This window comes from Haemaphysalis longicornis, unplaced genomic scaffold, assembly GCF_048455015.1.
Source record: "Haemaphysalis longicornis isolate Haplotype H1 unplaced genomic scaffold, Haemaphysalis longicornis Haplotype H1 scaffold_7, whole genome shotgun sequence".
Classification (NCBI taxonomy): Eukaryota; Metazoa; Arthropoda; class Arachnida; order Ixodida; family Ixodidae; genus Haemaphysalis; species Haemaphysalis longicornis.
Window position 1 is genome coordinate 119,619,275 of NW_027526422.1, and position 19,104 is coordinate 119,638,378.

The window sequence follows — 19,104 nt, forward strand, 5'->3', positions numbered from 1 at the left end:
GTGGGGAAGAAGCTAGGTCGACCCCCAGCTCCTCTGTTTCTTCAGCCTCGCACCCCTAGTGCAAGCCGCGCACATTTCTTCGCGTTCTAGTACCCCAAGAAGGACTATCACTTTTATAATGGTATAGTAATGGGTGCGCGAATGCGCACATTCCCCTTGTGCACACACTTGAGCAGGCGCGAAGGTCGGCTTCACTGTTATAACACCCTATCTGCGGTGGTGCACCCTTTACAGGCCACGCAATTTTTTTTAGATGCGACGGCATCTCATTCACTCGCCTTGTCCCTCCATACGGCGTTGTCGTTGTCCGTCCACACCCCTCCCCATTCTCCTCGCCGCGCGAGCTGCGCTCTCCGCCGCTCACCCCCTCTCCTCTCCGATAGCGAACACTCTCGCGAGGGGCATTGGATTGGATTCGATTGGATTGGATTGGCTTAGATTTGGATTGGATTGGATTAAAGTGGATTGTGTTGCGTCATAGCCGCGCCACGTTGCGTCATAGCCGCGGCAGGGGTTTCACGGCACGTTTCACGCGGTGGGAGAATCAACCTAACGGAAACAACAACGGAACCCCCTATGCGTCGCATCTACACAGGGGTTCCCGCGAGGGGAGGTGGGAGTAATTGTTTCATGGTATTTATTTTTTGCTAACGCCACCGAACCAAGCTCAAGCAGCTCCGCTGTTAAAAGTCCCACAGCGACTGGCCGCTGGTAACGTCGACTTTCGTTTACTTGTTATAACTAGTTCCGAGTGGAGTTGTAAACAATTCGAAGTTCCCGTATGCTATCAATTAACATGGGCCTCCATGGCGGAGGAGTACGGCTGCTGAAAACGGCTGTAACTCTTGTATCGGAACTATCCCGCACAAATCATGCGACGTTTGCCTTCTACGACTACGTACGACTTCTACGTACGACTACGTACAGGTGGGAAGATTTGCGTCATTATTAGCATTAGTAACTATTAATTGTAGTTTTAATACAAATATATCAGCCGCCGCCTCTAAACATTCTGTCAGCGTCACAAAGCCACCGCGAAATGGACAGCCCCGCGTTTGTCTCTTATGATAAATTCATTCCTCAAGGTCTAATCAAGCTAATGAACTCAAAAGTACAATAAACCCCAAATTAGACACAATCAAGTTTTGTGTCCTGCCCTCGTTCGGAGAGCTTCGGTGTATAATTATGTGAATAGGGCTAAGTATCATTTCTTTTAAAGCCAAATTAAACCGAAAGCTTTAATTCTTACTGGGATCCATGGCGTCCTGTTAAACTACTAATGCATTTCCCCAGCGATTGGTTCGTCGACCGAAAAGCTCTGATAATACCTCTGGGCTTCCACTGTATCACAACGGTTACTTGACCCGCCGCGGTGGCTCAGTGGCTAAGATAGACTATCAAGATGGACTATCTGGAGAACCATGGAGCCAGAACAATGAAAGAAAACGAAGGCGCTCTGAACCAACACGTGGGGCGCCTAATTTCCCCGTTTCTCCTTGCTGGTCGTACTCGACATACACGCACAAAAAAAGAACCTCGCCTCGGGATATCATTCAGCCGGTATATGTATATACAATATATCCTACCCGTTACTCCTCTTTTCCCGCCAGAATTCCCTCCCTTCTCGTTTCATTCGCGCACAGCTTTTTTGACGGGAACCAGGAAAACATAAATCAGACCACATTCAGCCCCCCCCCCCCCCCCCAACCAAAAAAAAAGAAAAGAAGGAAGGAAAGAAAGAAAACTGCTGAGGATTAAAAATAAACGGATGAAGGTAGAAGAAAGATTTCTCGCAGTATAGGCAGAGGTTGTGCCCCACGTGCACTTGATCACGCATTAAGCAAAGAGCCCCGCGGAGGAAGGAACAAAACAGACGCTGGGCAAAAAATAAAAGTTCGAACAGAGACCGGACGCCTCAACGAATATAAAGAAACAAGACAGGAAGGAGGCGCGGAGGATGGCGAGTCGACGTAATAACGCTCTGCCCGACATCAGACCAGCCCCCGCAAAAAAAATCAAGAAAGGCCCGCACCAGACCGGAGAGACAACGCAGTATATATCCATACATCCCCCCTCCCGGTGCGTGCGTGCCTGCTCGCCGTCGCAAAAGGATGAGAAAAGACTGGCACGCCAGGGGGACGAGAAAGAAGCGCGCCCCCAGGTCGCCCCCTGGCGCCCTTATCTTTCCCACGCTGCCGCCACCGGCAACACCGACGGCAGGAACGCCTGTTAGGTACGCGAAAGGCCTACGCGTCGCTTCCTTCTCACACACCCGTGATTAACAAGCCCGGTTTTATTGTAGGCGGCGTCTCCTCCTGGGATCTCACCGCGACGAGCAGAGGACCTCGCCTCCCGCGCTCCTTCGTGACATCACGCGCGAACACGAGGCATCCTCATCTGCAAGGTGTTCGAAGGAAACCCGCGCACAGTGGGCAGCCGAGCGTGCAGGACTGGCATCAACGCCGCCTGCGGCGGGCGGCGATAATACGAGAAGGCCAAAAAACAACGGTGGTGGCGGCATGTGGCGCAGGAGAAGATCCGAAGTTGTGGTCGCAGCCACGGGGCGGGTTAAGCAAGCTCATTTTAACGCAGTGCACCGAACATCCTCGGCCACTGCTGCGGTAGGTTCCCAGCACGCATGCGCACACGCACAGAGAGAGAGAGAGAGAGAGAGAGAGAGAGAGAGAGAGAGAGAGAGAGAGAGAGAGAGAGAGAGAGAGAGAGAGAGAGAGAGAGAGAGAGAGAGATTTTAAGGAACCCCTTCCCTCCGGAAATATAGGTTCAGTGAGAACGAGATCGACCAAAATCGAAACGCAATGAACGAAATACACAATCAAAACCACCGATCGACCAAAGCGAAACCCATTCATTTCGCTGAGCTTTGCCCGAACACAAATGTGTGGTATACGTTCTTCTGCGATTATCGGGAACAATTACGAGCGAACCACTCGCGGCCTACCCATGCCGGGCCAGAAGGTGAACTGCCAGACGAGAGCGAGCGACCGCACCTGCGATGCGGCGTGACGTCTGCGACGACGCTGATAGGCTCCCGTTGTGGCACGATACGCCGCGACACTTGCGCGCGCGCACGCTGCGAACGCATCGCGAGGTGTGCCCGGAGAGCGCGTGAATTCAATCCGGAAGCTCCAACAGAAGCGAAGGTAGCACTGTACCCCTGGCCGATTCCCCGAGTGGACACGTGCCAAACATTTCAAGGGCATCATCATCGTCATTAGAGCACGTGGATAAAGTTGGCTTTGCAGCACGGCGTTTCGGCTTTACGCCACCAAAAATGGTGCAAGTTAGCCCATACAAGCTTCGCTTGAAAAAGAAAACAAAAACGGCGCGCTAAGATCAACATTACACCAGCTGGCTGTGACCAGCTGTGATCCGAGGCCCTCCGGTGACCGGGATGATGATGGCGGTGAACGAGTGGCCGACTTGCCTGATTTTATACCATTACAGCTTGGGAAACTGCCGCAGTTTCTTAGCGTAAATTTGACGTCGTGACATGCTTTTCGGCGGACTTGAAATCTGCAAGCATTAGCTGTAACGTAGCGACTCCCCTTTCAGCGCCGAAAAAAATATCATGAGCCATTCGAGTCAGCCTGCCAAGGTGGACGCCCCTCCTTTGTGAACGACATTGAGGGCACACAGAAATAAGGTGAAGCGTATGAGCAATACTTAGTGCTCCTGGGCGTTGACAGAGGCCTTCTTTTTTTTTTTTTTTTTGTACCACGCACACGCACGCATGCACTTTTATTTTGTTCGCGTGGTGTTTAGAAATAATGTATATTGATACGTAAGCATCTCACGATGCACACATCAGAGAACAGACGCATGAGCTTGCCGTCTAGTTCAGGTTCTGATCTTGAAATGGTCGGGGGCTCCTTGATTGTCAGTTCGCGGATCGTCCTCGGACTTCCGGAAACGCTATCTCGATTTTTCCCATGCATTGCTAAGGGACTTCCGGTCCGCACAAAGTCCCCGCATTGTCGGCGGAGCGTTCAAGAGTGGCAAGTCGAGGATGCCCGCCGTCTGTTATTACCTGCCCTCGCCATGATGCATTACCCAGTGAACACAAATATAACGTTGAGATCTAAATGGTGTCATTCTGCAGGGCAATTTTATCTACGACAGCGAGGTTAAAGCGCACGCACCAGCACCTTGGTTGTTAAGCGCCTCGTGATTGAGAACACCACTTCGCGCTTCAAGGACGGGTGGAGTTTTGAAAATTGTAAATGCGAGTCTTCATCGTCCTAATTAAAACGAAACATTCTCGGTCTGTCTGTCTGTATGCTTTCAGCCACCTTGCCAAAACTTAATAAAATTGTTGAACAAATGTTTATGTACGCCAAACCTTTCTGGCATACTAAATATGGCAGGAACCTTCATACTTGTAGAAATTGTAGAACAGGAAGAAAATGTTAGGGGCATTTCTGGTCCACACAAACACAATTTGGGCGGTTGTTTTGTTATATAAATACGTGGCTTCTTGATTTTTCCATTATACGAAGATGACGAATAAACTTTGAGTCAAGCTGCTGACGTAAGGGTACCCGCCCGGTGGGAGGCTTCCTTAGACCGTGCTGGCCATCCGTGCCCTCTCCACCAATCGTCGCTGGTCTGATCATCCGAATATAAAAATTCGGATTCCAAAAGTTCGAGGGCGCTATCAGCAAAACCGTTTCGGGTTAACGTGTTTTAAGCGATTCCCTTTCATTTAGGATAGAAAAGCTATACTCGACAAAAGTCGGTTGTCTGTCCCTTTAAGGACGGACGACCTTTCTGCCCACCCGTGTAATGTTTTATGGCGTACACGACATCTGTTGTGAAATTCAGCGTCGTTCACTACAGGGGCAGATTTGAAATGCCGGCAGCGAGCACGGAATGGGCCGGGACAATCGTGTCGGCAGTAACGGCGCTTGGTACTACTGTTATATGATAAGGTCGCGGGTCTGTAGCAGTAGAAACGCAATGGCACGCATAATTTTCGCTGCGGTTTACGAGGCTGTTCGCGTCAACATTTCCTCAAATGTGTGGCGCGGTTCTGGAAGGTTCTGCCGGAGCGCGCAAAGGTCGGACATACGCAGATTAATTTGGCGTGTTTTTTTTTTTTTTTTTTTTTTTCAGTAGAAAGGTGCTCGAAGCCACGAAGAAAAAAATACCGATGGCCGTTCCGGGCGTTGGCAGGGCGGTTTCAGTTACGTTACAGATTTTTGTTCTAAATTATGTCGGGCAGGGCGTCGACGTCGAGAACATTGGTATCGTCGAACGGAGGCCGTGGGCAAGCACTTGCGCCCAGGTGTATTACGAGTCCAATCATCCCGACGCCTAATTTGACGCTGCCACAAACAGCGCACCATTCCTGCAGCAATTAAAGGGACACTGCAACACTCTTCGTGCAGTGCAAGTAAACCTGCGCGACGTTTAGATTGGACTTCCAGGAACACCCGAGCCAAATATTACACGTGCACGTGAAGCGGTAAGCGCGCAAATCGATGTGAAAGACGCAGAAAAACAAACCGCTCTCTCTTCAGTTGTCCTCATTATGCAGCCCTGGCATGGCCTCTGCGACGTCAATCGGGCCATGGCTGTCCTGTTGGCTGTCGCCGGTCAACTTCGCGGCTAAATTCTGGCATTTCCTGTGACGATCAGCCGTCGTCGGTGCTGTGTATCAACCTTTTCTATGTCTGAACCTGTCCGCATGCTTTTGGTGTTTTTATTTTTTTTTTTTTTAGTGCGCGCGGAATTTGAGTGACGAACTAAATATTCCACTTTCAATGAGCCCGCTCGACAACAAACGTTTATTGCTCCAAAAACGCCCTACCAGCCTGAGCGCTTGCTTGCGAGCAGGCCACCACGCCTGCTTTTTTGTGGCACCAGACGGGAAATAGACCCGTCTACGTTGCGGGGAAAAGGACGAAACTCCCCGGCCTGTGACATATCGAAGGCCGCCGAACGGAACGCCGCGCGCCGCCCCCCTCTCCGGGAGAGAGAGCGCAGCTTTCGTCGCGTTGTCCGCGGTTGAGTTGAGAGGGAACATTTATGCGCGATTTTTCATCGCGCGTAGTTTCGATGATAGTGAACGGATTTTCGTGATTCTTACGGGAGGAGATTGCTGGACAATAGACTTTACCCCAAAATACATTCCGAGTAGTCGATGGTAAGTGTTGCAGCGTCCCTTTAAGTGCGCGCGCAGCTTTCCGCGCGAACACGCACCGGGCGCCATAGGTCGGCGAACTCACTCATGAGTACACTCATTTGTACTCATTTGTACTCAAACTCACGAGTGAGTACGATGATGAGTGATCACACACCCAGAAAAAAACAGTGAGTACGATGACGAGTGAGTACAGGGGTAAGTCCACTACTCGTGAGTACAGTACTCATGAGTACACTACTCATGAGTATGAGTACTCATGAGTACAGTATTCATGAGTATGAGTACTCATGAGTTTGAGTACTCATGAGTACACAGTACTCATGAGTACACAGCACTCATGAGTAAAATACTCATGAATACTGTTTTTGCGAGTGCTTGCACTCTTGAGTATATGCACTCCTGAGTACAGTAGTGCAAACAGTAGTGCAAACAAGAAAACGGACGACAAAAGCTGCCCCCAATAACACGCAGAAAAACGCAGTTTACGGCCACGGCTGCACCGTTAAGCCCCGAGCTCCCCTGAGCCCGACCCGGCCTGAGAACAAGAGGAGACGCCAGACGCAACGCGAGTGCTTACGTTCCGTTTCGCTTTCTCACATGTACTTGCCTTCGCGCAGTAAGTCGCCCAACGACAGTGCACCGCGTCATACGTTTTCTTCCTCTGTCCTGATTTATATGTAACCTGTGTTTTTCTAATCAATTAAACAATTTATTTTTCTACTTAGTTTTTCATTCGAGCTACGACCTAGCTAATAGTGCATATAAGTTGATTATTCGTGAGTAATACAAATTTAGTACTCATGAGTGCAGAATGAGTAGTACTCAAGAGTGCAGAATGAGTAGTACTCTTGAGTACAGATTGAGTAGCCATGAGTATAGAGTGAGTACTCATGAGTACAGATTCAGTACTCATGAGTACAGATTGAGTACGAATACTCGTGAGGACAAATAAGTTTGAGTACAAGTGAGTACGATTACAAATGAGTATTTGATGAGTGAGTACGAGTGATTTTGTGAACAGACGAACTTTTTGAGTCTGAGTTTGATTGAGTACAGCGTGAATGAAAAAAATTGTGATTGAGTTTGAGTGAGTTCTCTCTGTTTTGCCGACCTATGCCGGGCGCGCGCACGTTGACACGTCACGCGCAAGGCACGCGCGCCATCTGAGACATAACACGCGGGACACTGCTCTTCGCGGCGCGTCTAGCCGACAGCCGCAACAGCAACACGTGTTGGCGCAACGGCTATGCATACCGACCGACGCGTTTGCAGACACGTGTTTACACGCCGGGGCCTTTCGTACACAACTATTGTCCCCCGCGTGGCCTTCTCACCAACCCACCTTTCAAACCGGCCCTCGCCAAACAATCGGTAACCAAATCGTCCAAACGTCGTCCACTCCGCAGCAATCGAACGCTCCGGACACGCGCTCATCGTCGATGGCAGTCGTGATTCTCCGCATCGCGCGGCCCTATTCTTCGGAGAGGTGGCGTTGCGCCCTTCGATGGAGGACAAAGAACAGGTACGGCCGGCTGCCGCAAAGGCCGCCCCACACGCGCACAAAGAAAACGGGAGGCAGAGCAGGGCCGAGGAAGACGCCAGATCATCCCGATAACACGGCCGCGGAAGGCAGGGGGAGAAACACAAACACCGGGCGTATGGCCGGATGGTGCAGGAATGGCGGGAATCCTCTTCTGTTGCCGTGCGCGCTCCTCTTTCACGCTCTGCCGCCTCCCATTGGCTCGAGCCGTCGCTCGCTCACATCGGATGCCGATTCTACCAACAAAAAAAAGAGCCCAGGCGGGATGTTTTCACGAGAAACAAAAGACAGGCAGTCCAGTGGCCATTTTGTTATGTTCAACAAAAATATACCTCACTGCGCACTGGGAAAAGCATCAGAGAGAGTTTTAGAGAAAAGAAAAAAAGCCTTTTGTTCGCAGAAGTTGACTGCCTTTACTGTATTAAATCAGTGGCCAAGAACATTCCTACCTTCCCGATGAAATGAATACACAAAATTTCCCCGCGGGATCGAGCCTATGGAACACCGAACGTGGGACAGCGGTGGAAGACACGCGTAGGTAGTCTTTGTAAAAATTTTCTAGGCCAAACCTAAGCCTTCCGGACCCCAAAATATTTCAAAGAATAAGCTTAACCTTTTACTTCGACAAAATATACGACAGCGAGAAAGAAAGGTGTTTTTTTCTAGCTTTCCGGCATAAAACGTCTTAGCCTCGCTCGAAGCCTGAGCTCGTACACTGAAATGACATTTTCGCTCCCTTCGCCGAGAAAATCTTGACAAAAACGTACATCTACCCATCAATCAGTCAGTCTATCAGTATTTCAGACTATCAGTCAGTTTACCACGCAGCCAGCCAGTGTGCGCGCACTAGTACTCGGAGGTGACTCCCACCCCCTGGACTACAATCCAGGCTACGCCACGGATACACATCGATTCCCGAGCTGGATTGCGAACGCATCACTCGCGGGCCTGCCCTCGTATCGGAGGCGACGACGACCATCAGGCACGCCAGCGGCTCAGTGCGTGCCCACCGAACAAGATTTATCCACCGCCATCCAAAGGCAAGTTCGGGCCGAGCTCCAGCGCTACGTGTATAACAAGCTCAGCGCACAAAGGCGGTCCGCTCCGGCTCGCATCCCTTTGTTTCACCGGCCTGCCCATCTCGCCCTTCCCCTCAACCATCGGGGGGAGGCTTAGGCAGCAGCCCCCGGGCCGGATTCGCCACCTCGCCGAACGTCCGCGCCTGAAGACATCCGAACGGCGACGATGGTTGCGCGCAGCGGGGCGGAAGCTGCGGTGTGTACGGCCGACCAGCTAGTAACCAGAGCCGACGGCATTCGGGGGCGCGAGTCTCCGAAAACAAAGCGCGGTTCAGGTGGCGAGTCGCTGCGAACGAACGTGTTGACGCGAGTATTGGCAACCAACAGGACGATTCCTACCTTCCACCTCTTTGAACACACCTATCGAATTTCAGTACTAAACCGTGTGTTCTATCAAAGCCCCCCTTGGAGAGAAGAAATTAGTTTCGCTATAAGCGATGTTTCGTTAAAAGCGGGTAAGATTTGCTCTTCATGAGCAAGAAGATTTCGAATGAACCGACTTTATTGTGACGGTGGTTTAACGTACGGTTAAAAACACCGAAGCGACCACGAAGCGCGTGGTTTAGAGTCCCAATTGCAAGCTTGCGGGCCACTGCTGGCGTCTGTCCAACGTTGTCGCATCGAAACACGATTCAGATTCCGCGCCAGATTGCGTTTCTCCGTCTGAATGCCGCGGCGGAAACGTGAGCGATCACGACCTGAGCATTCGTTACGGATCGTATGCGGGGAAAACTAATCGAGCGTATCAAGCACAACCGCTCGATTAAGTGGCCGTGGAACTGAATACAAAAGGCATTGATTGAGAAGCCGCCTACGGCACATATCCGCTCGCACAAAACAGCAGCGCTGCCTACTGCGTGCTCCGAATCGCTCAGCGCCAGAATTAGCGACGAGGACAGCACGCGTACCCAATAGGCCACAACAAAAACAATAAAAAAAGAAACACTAACGCTAGTGCAAGTGCTTGTGCGCCGTGACTATGTCGTCCCAGGGTACCCAACTGTAAGGAGAGTTAAAAAAGTGGGAATACAAAGGCACTTTTTTGGTTTGCTTGAGCAAGATTTCAAGCTGAATTCCGAGTACACTTGGGGCAAGAAAACATTGTCTAAGCTCAGTACATAGCCCCTTCGCAGGTGTGCGAAGACGTCAGTTAAGCGGCACGTTTTCCGCGGACGCAGACTGGGAGCGCGTACCCAACTACTAGCAACGGATCCGGGGCTTTTTGTGAACTACGAGGCACGCCTTTACGTAAGAATGCGTGCCGATAAATCAAGATCATTCGGGACCATTCAGCGAGCCGAAAGCTCCACGAACGCGGACACGCCTGGGTCAAATTTCAAGGTCCCGACTCGCAGAGACACTCGCCAGGGTTTCGCGTAAGCCACGATAGAAAGAAAAAAAAGCGCTCCGAATTTAACTGCCCCCCGGGGTATACTTTTGTCGCCGCGTTGACCCCGTGAACAAACGAGCGAGTCAACACGTGGACATCGTGAAGCAATGGAGATGCCGCGGCCTCATTTGTAGTATCTCCTTGGCGCGGCGGTTACGTCCTACAAGCCGTTTCGCTGCACAGAACTCGGAAAAAAAGACCTGCGCGATGCAAACCACGAGCTAACAACACTGTCCAGCCACCACTGGCGGCAGCAGCGAGAAAAAATTACTCCCGCCTCCCCTCGCGGGAACCCCTGTGTAGATGCGACGCATAGGGGGTTCCGTTGTTAGGTTGATTCTCCCTTCGCGTGAAACGTGCCGTGAACCCCCTGCCGCGACTATGACGCAACACAATCAAACACAATCCACTTTAATCCAATCCAATCCAAGCCAAGCCAATCGAATCCAATCCAATGCCCCTCGCGAGAGAGTGTTCGCTATCGGAGAGGAGAGGGGGTGAGCGGCGGAGAGCGCAGCTCGCGCGGCGAGGAGAATGGGGGAGGGGTGTGGACGGACAACGACGCCGTATGGAGGGACAAGGCGAGTGAATGAGATGTAGTCGCTTCTAAAACAACCCTAAAAGTTCCTCACGACTGCATCGTGCGCTTGGAATATAGATATCTGCAACTTGAGGGAGCGCACGCAGGAACGCAGCAAGAGCGCTTCAGTGGCTGCACAGGCGCGCGTGCACAAGCGCATGCCAGAACCAGGGGCGCACACGAGAAAGCCTCTTCGATTTGTCATCTCGGACTGCCACAGAGCAGCTCTGCATTTTTTGCCCTTTAAATTTCCACTGCGAGAGCAGTGCTGGACGGATCCCCAACTACTCTGAACTATTTTGCGAGAACGCACGCGCTCGCGAACGCCCGCCGGCACGGCCTGGAGGAAGAAGCCACCGCCGCCAGCGAGGTGTAACAAACAAAAAAAAAGCGCAGAGAGAGAGAGAGAGAGAGAGAGAGAGAGAGAGAGAGAGAGAGAGAGAGAGAGAGAGAGAGAGAGAGAGAGAGAGAGAGAGAGAGAGAGAGAGAGAGAGAGAGAGAGAGAGAGAGAGAGAGAGAGAGCTCGGTTCTCTAGCCGTGAAATGAAACACGCTGCTGACACGCGAGGCAGAGTGTGCACAGTTTAGTGGAGCAAGGTTGTTACTCCCCCGAACGCGAGCAGCGCCCGCACACCGAGAAGATGCACGCTTCTCTTATTTCAAGGGGGAAGAGGAGGAAGGGGCGGTTGCACAAACGATGAACGCCCGCCCCCGCTGCTCGTTCTTTGTCGCGCTCGACAAAAGAACGACGAACACGCGCGCGCGCCGTCCGAGAAGACGACGGCCCAGCGCGTGTTTGGAAAGCCCGAGCGCGCTCCGACACGACTGCATGCGGGGCACCCGCTTTTGAGAAGCCCCCTTCGTTCACACAACAACGAGAAGCTCTTCGTAGCGCCAAACTTCGCAACCCGTGTTTTGTGCGCCGCGCAGCCATATCGCAACATCTAAATCTCGAAGGACACCCATGAGTGGCTTGATGGACAAGCACGATGATCTGACTGACGCGGTGTGCGTGATCGAATTACCTGTCCTTTTCTGTAGATGTGCCCCGAACGCAGACGGTATACGTGTTTCTATTAAGGCAAGATACGTAAGCACGTGTAACGGATCTGCCACAGGTCGTCCCCCAATTTTTTTTTTTTTTATAGAGAAGACACACGAACAAAGGAAGCTCCGGAAAGCAAGATGGCGTCAAAAACCTTCTCTATATTATTGCCACTACTATTCTCTCGAAAGGATTACGACCGAAAGACAAGAGGCCCGCGGAATGCTTAGTCGCGGGCCTCTTGTACGAATATATCATCGCTTATGGAGCGTTGTTCAATAGCACACCACCGTGCGTATATGTGCTCTTACTCAGTGGGCTTGTAACTGTTCGGGAATCGGAAAAAAATAGTTCCGCCCGGAAAAAATGGTCCCATGCTCGGGTCGACGTGTTTCCCTTCAAGTTAGCAAGCTCTGAACTTTTTTTGCAGTTGTGATTTTCTCGCTTCGCGTTTTAGCTAAAGAGTTGACGAAGAGTTGGGATGCTTCAATATTCATATATGGGCCAGAAATGAACCGTACGCTCCTGGAGACTAAAATCTAACAAAGCAGATTAGGTAGACTGGCAGACAGACAGACAGACGGACAGACAGACAGACGGACGGAGTGATGTATGTACAGATGGATGGATGGTACCAGGTAGGGTTGAGCGTCGAATAAAAATCCTAGTCTAGTTACACGGCAGGCAAGTATCGATTAATTGATTGGTTTATCAGTTGGTGTGGATTACAGAAAGAATAAAAAAATATCACATTTCGAGTTTCAAGACACCTTTTTTGGTATCAGGTAATCAACCGCTGCTAATCCACGGAACGGAGAGTGCCTTTGTAGGTAATTTTCTTGATTTTTAATGCGTTCCTTCAGCGGATGCCTGTTTCTTTTTGTACACGTGTGCGATTACACCGTAAGTATATATGCATGTCGTTTTTGCAACAAACTCCAGCTGCAAATTAGCGAGTGTTTTGTCCGTTCGCCGTACTTGTTTTTGCTACGCTAAATCTTATTTCCGCATCGTATAAATTCCCGCGTTTTAAAGCAATATCGCGTGCGTGCGTGCGTGTGGGGGGGGGGGGTACTAAACAGACCCTCCCGTGGTACAGACGAACGCATGGTACTTTCACGAGTTGTTGCTATGCAAGGCGATGCCCTCAAACATGCTTACGCAAAGTTTTGAAGGGCTTGATATCTGGCCTACTCGCCTCACGTGAGTTCAACCGATTGACTCGCTAAAGAATTTATTCGCGAACAATGCATTAATCCATTAATCGGCAGGTTAATCGATCAATCGCCCACCCCTAAGGATGGATAGCATGGATAGTAAGTACCCCAAACAGCAGGCACCCGAAACTCGAGCTACCAGAGGTAAAATTGAACATAAAGGAACAACACAAGATTGGTTGTAGGTTAGTTGTTTTAACCACGTTTTCTGCTTAAAACACACAATCCGGTCGGTACAGTGAGGAGGAGTACCCCGATCCTCTCCCCGAACGTGTTTCGTGCTGTCAAATTTTCCGGACCAATTTTTCCGAAACCATTTTTTTCGGGACCATTTTTACCTACACCACCCTGTTCGGTACTCTTCACAGAACCCACAAAGGATTCAGAATACGCGCAAACATTCCTTGCTTGGTTAGTTGATCGATTTATTTAACACCCTATTGCTTGCGCTTTAAGTGACGGTTTGATTGACCTTTTTTTGATTGACTGAAATGTTTCGCGTGTTACACCGCTTTATAAAGCATTACTACAGTTGGGAAGTGCTCAAAATCGCTGTATTCATCCGCCGACGACTTGCGTCTTGCTACGGCAACTTCACGGAAGCGCAGTGCACGCGTTACAACCCCGCGCCTACAAGGGTCTAATAACCCCGCAGTAACAGTATACGCAAGACCACCGGGCAATCCATCAAGGGAAGACCAGTCAGTCAAAGTACACCGCACACGATCACCCCACACCACAGCGGGTAGGTCGGTAATCTCGTGATCAAAGCGGTACGGTGCGCTGTGGATGACTGCTCAAACGGCTGAACACGCGGAGGAGGGGATGGGTTCGAGTTACAGACAACACAAAGGAAGAACGCCGCTAACCAGGAAAATAAAAACGGCAAAAAGAGACGGAATAAATGAAAGAATGACCCAAAAGTCGACGGCACCGCAAAAAAAAAAAAAAAAAGGAAGAAAGGCGGGAAGAAAGAGCGGACAGGGACGTGACAAAGGAAGAGACGGACGCAAGCCGAAGGAAGGCGCGCGCAGAAGAGGGTGGCGGTCGTGCCCGCCGGCTGGACTCCATTAGGACGCAATTTTTCCGGGTCGCTGCGGCCGCAAGCGGGGACCGCAAAGAAAAAAAAATAGTAAACAGAACAAAACAAGTACGGTCACCGCCGAATTTTCCAGCACCCAGGGACCACTTGCCATGCGAGGCAGCGCCACGCGACCGGACAAACATTTTGCGGTTTGCCGACCGAAGTCTCGAGCCGGAAAGAAGCGCAGCTCCCGATGAGGATCGAACACCGCCGCAGATCAGCGAGCGGAGCGAGGCAAAGAGGCGTGCATCGTCTGGAAATTTGTTGTGTAAACGACTGCTGGGTGGTGAACAAGAAAAACTTAATCCGAAAGGAACACACCAGTATTCCCATCAGCCAAGGTCGCAAGAGCTAGTTACGTTAGGAGCTTTGATATCACCCCCAGACCTCAACCTCCTCCTTTCTACCATAGAAGTAAGAGCGTCTTACTTTGCGAGTTTTCCTCATTCTTACCAGCGCGTCTCCGAACAGCACGCAAACTCCCTCGTTAAAAAGACTGCTGTTTATCAGAAAGTAGTAACGCGTGTGAGGCGCAAAGGGGCCTCTACTAAAGGCTCAGAGGATGGAGCCTACTGTATTAGACCGCAAGCCTGGGTAATTCGATCCCCACCAGTGGCATGGCCAGAAATATTTTTTGGTGGTGCTATATGTCGCCGAAAAAAAAGAAAAAAAGAAACAGAGCCTGCACCCGAACACTACCTTTGTCATTCTCTGCGAAGGGATAGTAGTTTCGTTCGCCGTAATGTCTACGTAAAAATGCAAGTGCACACCAGGGGTTCTGAGGAATTGATTTGCAAAAAAAAACATCTAAACATCAATGTGATGTGTAAAAAGCATGGCCAACAAAAGGGCTTAAAGGAAGGGAGGTGCAGAGCTCAAGAAATTTCAAGGGGTGTTCTGACACCGAAACACACACCCTGTGTACACCCCTGCCTCCCCACTCAACATTCATGGTAATGTAATTGCCATGCCATCTTTCCTTTTTTTGTAACGTTGTAGGGAAGAGCAGGAAAAGTTTTTTTTTTTGGCCTCCTGAAAGCCACAACAATTACTCATATGCAAGAGTTGTGGCCATGAAACTTGCAAGGGCAGATGAAAAGTGTAAGGCCATTTTCAGGTGCCTTCAGATACCCCGCATAATTTGCTCGAGAGCTTAATTCATACCCTATAAATGTCAACAGCAGCACTCGGCCATTTATTTTATAATATGACAAAAAATTGTAACAGCCAGAACCTTCGAACGATTACTGCATTTTTTTTTTAATACTGAAAGCAGCTCTCAGAAGAAATCAAGCTTAACGACACAATAACTCGGAATACACCCCAAGCAATCAGGAGACAACACCGCAGAAACCAAACTTCAGTGCAGAACAAAGAACACAAAAACCGTTACGAGTGATATGGTCGATACTACCTGGTGTCAAGGGCTGCACACAAACCATTTATGCAAGCAGCTGTACGTACAGTTGTTACATTCCATATCCGCATAGAGGCAGAAAAACAAGTAAAATCCTTCCCTCTCACAAATTACCCAATTGATTTAGAGGTATTGTGGCCATGAGTAATATACTACCTAAACGTTACAGCTTTCGTTAAATATTGGACCGTGCTCTCCACTAAAATACGACAACCAATATTCGACAAGTTGAGCGCAAAAAAGGACAGGAACGGTGAAGACAGGACGCAAGTGTGCTAAATAAAAACCAACGTCCAGACGGAAGAAGTTACTAAATGCAAACCACGATCCATGGAGTCACACGAGGTTCCAGCCTAGTGCGGCTTAAAGTAGGAATACCGGAGCCCAACCAGGTCCCAGCCAAAATAACTTTGCAACTACGACATCATGCAATACTCTTCCTTTCATCTCAGCCATTGAACTCTTGACCACAGGCAACACTAAGCTTCAGGGGGGGCGGAAAAGTTGTCACTAGCACCTGTCTCACAAGACAAGCATGCCGTATGGGGCCACAATCTAATACTTTGTGAACTCCCGAGCTGTGCGAGGTGAAGGGGAATATTTGAAGGCAGCACTTCTGAGCTAGTTTGTTCAGACAGACTAAAAGCCCAACCGTCAAAACCACCAGTGCCTCTAGAAGTAGCGTGTATCGCATTGTCAGGATCAGTGCAAGTGCCAGAATGAAAGGCTGAGCTTGCAAAGTGCTTCCCCACCAATATGGACAATGAAGCACAGCGTCGCTTTGTGGGGACTAAAAGCTACAACGTGGCAGCAGCACGGCTATATATGTATATATATTGTAAGATGGTGTACTGCACACACTGCCTCGAAGAACAGTGTATATACTGTCGTGCAACACAAGCTTGTGCAGGGATGAACGCCGCAGCTATTTTGCGGAGTCATTCAAGCTGCTACCTGAAATATAATCCTGCAAAAGAGAGCACTTGTACGTGACTCACCTTCAGCGGCCTGACGACTGTGACGGTCTCAATTGTCGTCGGCGCCATTGCGGGGGCCCCCTGACTCTCCTGGTGGAACAGAAAGGGAGGCAAGATAAAGCGCATTAAAAGTGGCCATTCACACAAAGGCATAAACGGAAGCTAGGGTTTTCGGTGAGATACGACCACAAAAAAGAAGCACAAAATGAGGAGCAAGGTGATAACAGACAGAAAATAACAGAACACGGCACTGGAACATAAAAAGGGACAACTGCTCAACACACGCGCTAACATGACTTTTCTTCTCAACTAACTATCTTGCTCTGGTCTGTTCCTCACCACTCAGGCATGGGCTTAAAAACAAGTTATTCAAGTTGCCTTTTAAATTAGCTCTGAACTGGGCCAGCTACTGATTCGCTAGATCTACATCGCCTAAAGAGGCCTTGAAATAGCACAATAAAGCGAGAAAAACATCTCACAGCTGGACCGTATGATTTAAGGCAAACTAACTTCATTGTGACTTTGTAACTCCCAACCAATGAGCTATGTGTCATTCATTGTGATTCAGACATCCAGGAAGCTGGAGAGATTGGTTGTAATTTTATCAAATGTAAACCAATGTGGAAAGGCTATTCTTTCCGGGAAAAAATGAATCAAGCAACCAACAAAGCACGGAAACAGCAAAAAAAGATGGGTCATTAGCTGAACAAAAACCGTTTCAATGAAGCTTAGCTTCAGTCTTATCTGCTCGCTCGTAGATGTAAGGCCACTTTTAGCTTGTTCACTGCAGTGCCATGAATAAAAGAAATCCATGACACAAACCAGCAATGCAGATCAAACAACTATGTTTTTCATGGCACGAGCTTTTACAGATATCCTAAAAATGCCCTTACCAGGTTGTAAGAGCTTAAATTTTCCAACCCTGAAGGAACATAAAATTTATCAGACATGCCACACTGAATAACTGCATTTTTATGTCAGCACATAAGTTTTTTGTAATAGACAACGAACACCGTAAAGAAGTCCGTATTTCACACGAGCGGTACAGCCAAACCAAACCAATGACCTTGTACTCGACATCCGTACGTCTCAGCCACTCAGGCGCCACCAGAGGCATTTCGGTTAGTGCAGAATATTTATTTATCAGAGCAAATATAGAGTTAATGCATTTAAATTATGAATTCGCACGGCAATAAATTACTGGTAGAACCATGCAGAGGTTTAGGTACCCAGAATTCACTTGCATGTACGACGTAAGTCCATTTATGAGCTTAATTGTACTACAGTAAGGCTTGCTTCATGGGCGCCACAAAGTATTGGTTCAAAGTCTGTGATTTAGGCTTATACACTAGACTTTCCCAGGATTCCAAAGAGCTGTAGACACTCCCTTTTGTTCCTATTTTATTACAATGAAAGCTTTCTTGACATCAGATTCCACCAATTCAGTCACAGACAGGTTTTCCTTCAGCAAGAACGTTTTACACTTTGCCGAGGGGAGTGTACAGGGTCCGGAGCCAAGAAAAGCAAGGAGATTGGGGTGCGTTAATTTGCACGGTGACTACAAATGACAATGCTGCAATAGATAGTAAGAAACAGCATTACAGAGGTTATATTGTATCTTTGTTGCCTTGCAACATTCGCTTCTTATTAATCTTTGGTTGTAATCACCAGTAGCAAGGCAAGCTGTTACCTTTTGGTGGGAACACTGCAGGAGCAAATAATAAATAATTTAATTCTTCTGCTGCTTTTCGAAAGCAGCAGAAGAACCCAAAAATTAACGTTTGATTCTATGACGCCAAGATACAAATTATTCGAGTTTTAAGTACCGCTGGTTAAACACTTCCCCACTAAGTTCAGTGCCTACAACAGTCTCGAACCCACAGTAGGTCCTGCAAGGGCAAACCATGACTTGACGATAATGGTTGGACTTTTATGGTGCAAAGCCAGCTAGGGCAAACAGTGCCAAAAAAGTGGTTAACCAATAGAGGTGAAAAGGTGACTACTAAAATGGGTAAGCAAGAATATGTAAAATCCTTTAAAGACAATAAAGATAGCTGGTGCAGAGGGCCAGTTTGTGATTATGCACGATATGAAATCACTGTAAAAATTTTATCTCGGACAAGTACCTAGAAACACCCTTAGAAGTTATCATGGGATCCTCAGACAAGGAGAATGTGGGATGGGGTGGGATATGTTGTCTCTAGAATTGGGCAAAGTGTTCGTGTCATGTTCTGTCAAGTGCTTTACACTGAATTCAAATGTGGATTACAGATAAGTGTTCTCCACAACCGCTGCACAAAGGTCACGAAGAACCAGTAAGCAGGCGTGAGTGCGTTACGTGTGTGTGGCCTACCCATAACCTTGCTAATCTAAGTGTCTGTTGCGTGAGTCTGTTGTGTGAGTAAACCATGAGTTGATCCCTTCCGTACAAATTACAGTCTCTCCCAACTAAAATTACTTCCTAGCAGAATAGGGAGAAAACTCCATTCTACTAGAATATCCTTTTTAGTAGAGTGGCCTTGCATGTAATTAAGTAACGAGTGCTTGAGAGACCATTTGAAAAATAAGTTTTGTGCAGAAAGAAAACATGTGGCATTTTTTCTTCGTCTC

At 48.9% G+C, this 19,104-nt stretch overlaps 1 protein-coding gene across 1 annotated transcript in view; it reads right to left on the reverse strand.

The window, feature by feature from the left end:
- LOC144146890 (transmembrane protein 47) overlaps window positions 1-19,104 on the reverse strand; it is a 125,086-nt gene that overhangs the window by 103,655 nt on the left and 2,327 nt on the right. Inside the window, exon 2 of the mRNA XM_077678849.1 lies at window positions 16,516-16,584. Within this exon, the coding sequence (XP_077534975.1) occupies window positions 16,516-16,563 (48 nt within the window). The 5' untranslated portion in view covers window positions 16,564-16,584. The remainder of the gene's footprint in view (window positions 1-16,515; window positions 16,585-19,104) is intronic.